This window comes from Nymphalis io, chromosome 5 (genome assembly GCF_905147045.1).
Source record: "Nymphalis io chromosome 5, ilAglIoxx1.1, whole genome shotgun sequence".
In the NCBI taxonomy this organism is placed as follows: Eukaryota; Metazoa; Arthropoda; class Insecta; order Lepidoptera; family Nymphalidae; genus Nymphalis; species Nymphalis io.
The window spans coordinates 7,274,067-7,276,486 of NC_065892.1; the positions used below are offsets into that span (position 1 = coordinate 7,274,067).

The following is a 2,420-nucleotide window of genomic DNA, read 5'->3' on the forward strand; positions in this document are numbered from 1 at the left end:
TATTCAAAATAATAAACAACATTGGATCTTTATAGATTAATTTGTATTTAATACTTTGTACATAACACCACTCCTTCTTTTACTATAAAATTTGAGCATTATTTTTTTATCTATAAAATTTTATATTTGCTTATAGACTTTTGTTCGTCGTCATGCTAATATAAAATTCATCTATTTAAATATATAAAAAATATTATTGAACATGGTTTTATTATATTATTGGGCTTCAAATATGCAAAGTTATGAGCAAGATAATGATTTATCGTTTAAAATTCGATAATGATAATGATAATTTAAGATAATGATTTATCGTACTATTAATGCCAAAAGATAAGCTATTTGTTTATTTGTCCAGAATCACGTAAAAGGTGATCCGCTTACATTGTGATAGTTTCTAGACTTAAAACGAACTAATATTAATACTAATTAAGATAAATTTGTATTATATCTATTAATTAACCTTCGTGTAAAATTCTTTCAAGTAAAAAACTATAAGTATTATATAATATATTTATTGACCACTTGAGGGAACAATGCGAATTTGTGGCTTGAAGCCCTTATCATCAGCAGTGTAAGAGACGATGTATTGTTGCCCGTCGGGAGCCACATACGAGTAGGAGCCCTTTATTCCGATGCCCTGGTGTTCTCCCACAGTAATTAGCTCTGCTTCCTCTTTACGTGACACACCGTCACTTGTCTGAAACCTAAAAAAAACATTTAAGATTAAATAAATCCACAAATTTATATATTTGATGGAATATTTTAAGACAGAAGAGATGGCCCTATAGTTGGGAGTCGTGAATTCCCACCGAAGATTATGGGCTTAAGCTCGAGGGAACACCACTACATTTTTATGAGCTAAATTCCTCTCGTGCTCGGTGGTAAAGAAAACATCGTGCAACTGCAATATCTACCAACCCGCATTAAAGCAGCGTGGTGGGATGAACTCCAATTCTACTCGTTAAATGGAGAGTTTGCTGTAGCCCTGAAGTGGAATATTTATAGGATAGTTTAGTACTTTTTACTTTTGTATATTTGTCATTATTTATAAATATAATAAAAATTGTTATCATTTTTATTAAAAATTATTTTCATAAATGTTTATAACACAATAATTGCCTGCTCACACATACATATATACAATACAAAACACACACCAAAGGAAGGACAATATATATTCCAATACAATAGTCATGGGAAAGGCAAATAAACAACGGGCAGCTTGAATTCCAGTACAGTTCCAGTTTAAAACATAAGTATATATTTGTAACGTATTTGTTTAAAATAATAATTTACTCTTTATTGATAAGACAATAAATAAAACGTGAGGAACAAATTAGTAATACTTACTCAAAGTCATAGCCATTTTGTCTAACAATTGTCCTTTCAGTGATTATTTGAGCTGGCTCAGCTGGGCTGGCTTCTTGTGCTGCCAATATTGCTACAGCTGATGCAAGAATAAAGAGTCTCTGAAAATATAAAAATTTATTCATTTTTCCAGCCCAATCTTCAATTGCCGTCTCCAGATAAACCCTTGATCAACGCGGTACACGCGGTAGACTCTATAGAATTTGATTTTATTTTGATACAATAGTCCAAAATACAATTCGATTGAAGGTCGATTGAATATTTTTCAAATTTACAGCATTCGTAAATAAATAAAAAAATAACAGGAACCTGGGATGCTCGATTTTTTTTTACAAGCTGAATTTAACGTTCTCTTAAATTTATGAACGGGATGCTACTCCAGCTTGACCCAATATCATATTCCGGGATCAGTTTAAGCCTTGATTATATAAACATAAAATTAACTTACCAAAGCGATCATCTTGGGTGGAGGTTGCTGGGATGATACTAGGTAAATGATATTGATTGACAAAAAAAATGTTCTTAAATACAGAATTTGTTTGCTGAAGTTACAGCAAGCGACCAAATATGTTCAAAGTTAAATTAGTAGACGAGGTGATAACATGAAAATGATGAAATATGACGTCAAGTACTACAATGCCTGGGTCAAATACAAGGACTCTTGCAAAATTTGAGTTATTATTGAAATTGAAGCAATATGTACTTATATATAGATATATATACTTTGTAAGTTTGAACTATATACATTTATTTAACTCAAATAAGAACTATTTTATCTGTCCTATAAAGTAAATGCCTCGTTGGTCTAGTGGCTTGATATAAGGCCGCAGACAACAGTTCAATTCCCAGGTCGAGCCAATGAAAGTTATTGGGTTTTTCTGTCAGAAAATTCTCAGTAGCAGCCCGGAGTCTGAAGTTGGAAGTGTGAACACTCCCGTGTCTCGGAAAGCACGTAAAGCCGTTGGTCCTGCGCCTGAACTCTTTCCGGTCGTGTCGGATTGCCGTCCCATCGGATTATAAGAGTTAAGGAAAAGAGAGTGCAACTGTGTGTG

At 32.8% G+C, this 2,420-nt stretch overlaps 1 protein-coding gene across 2 annotated transcripts; it reads right to left on the reverse strand.

Moving 5' to 3' along the window:
• Window positions 1-496: 496 nt before the first annotated feature.
• LOC126768320 (flexible cuticle protein 12-like) lies at window positions 497-2,097 on the reverse strand. Of its 2 annotated transcripts, XM_050486338.1 has the most exons (3): window positions 1,817-2,097; window positions 1,351-1,469; window positions 497-704 (listed from the first exon to the last, which is right to left on the reverse strand). In XM_050486338.1, the coding sequence occupies exons 1-3, from the start codon at window positions 1,826-1,828 to the stop codon at window positions 512-514; spliced, it is 324 nt and encodes a 107-aa protein (XP_050342295.1). In that variant the 5' UTR covers window positions 1,829-2,097; the 3' UTR covers window positions 497-511. The 2 variants fall into 2 exon arrangements, with proteins under 2 accessions (XP_050342295.1, XP_050342294.1); XM_050486337.1 differs by lacking the exon at window positions 1,817-2,097 and having other exon boundaries at window positions 1,351-1,806.
• Between the last annotated feature and the right edge of the window lie 323 nt (window positions 2,098-2,420).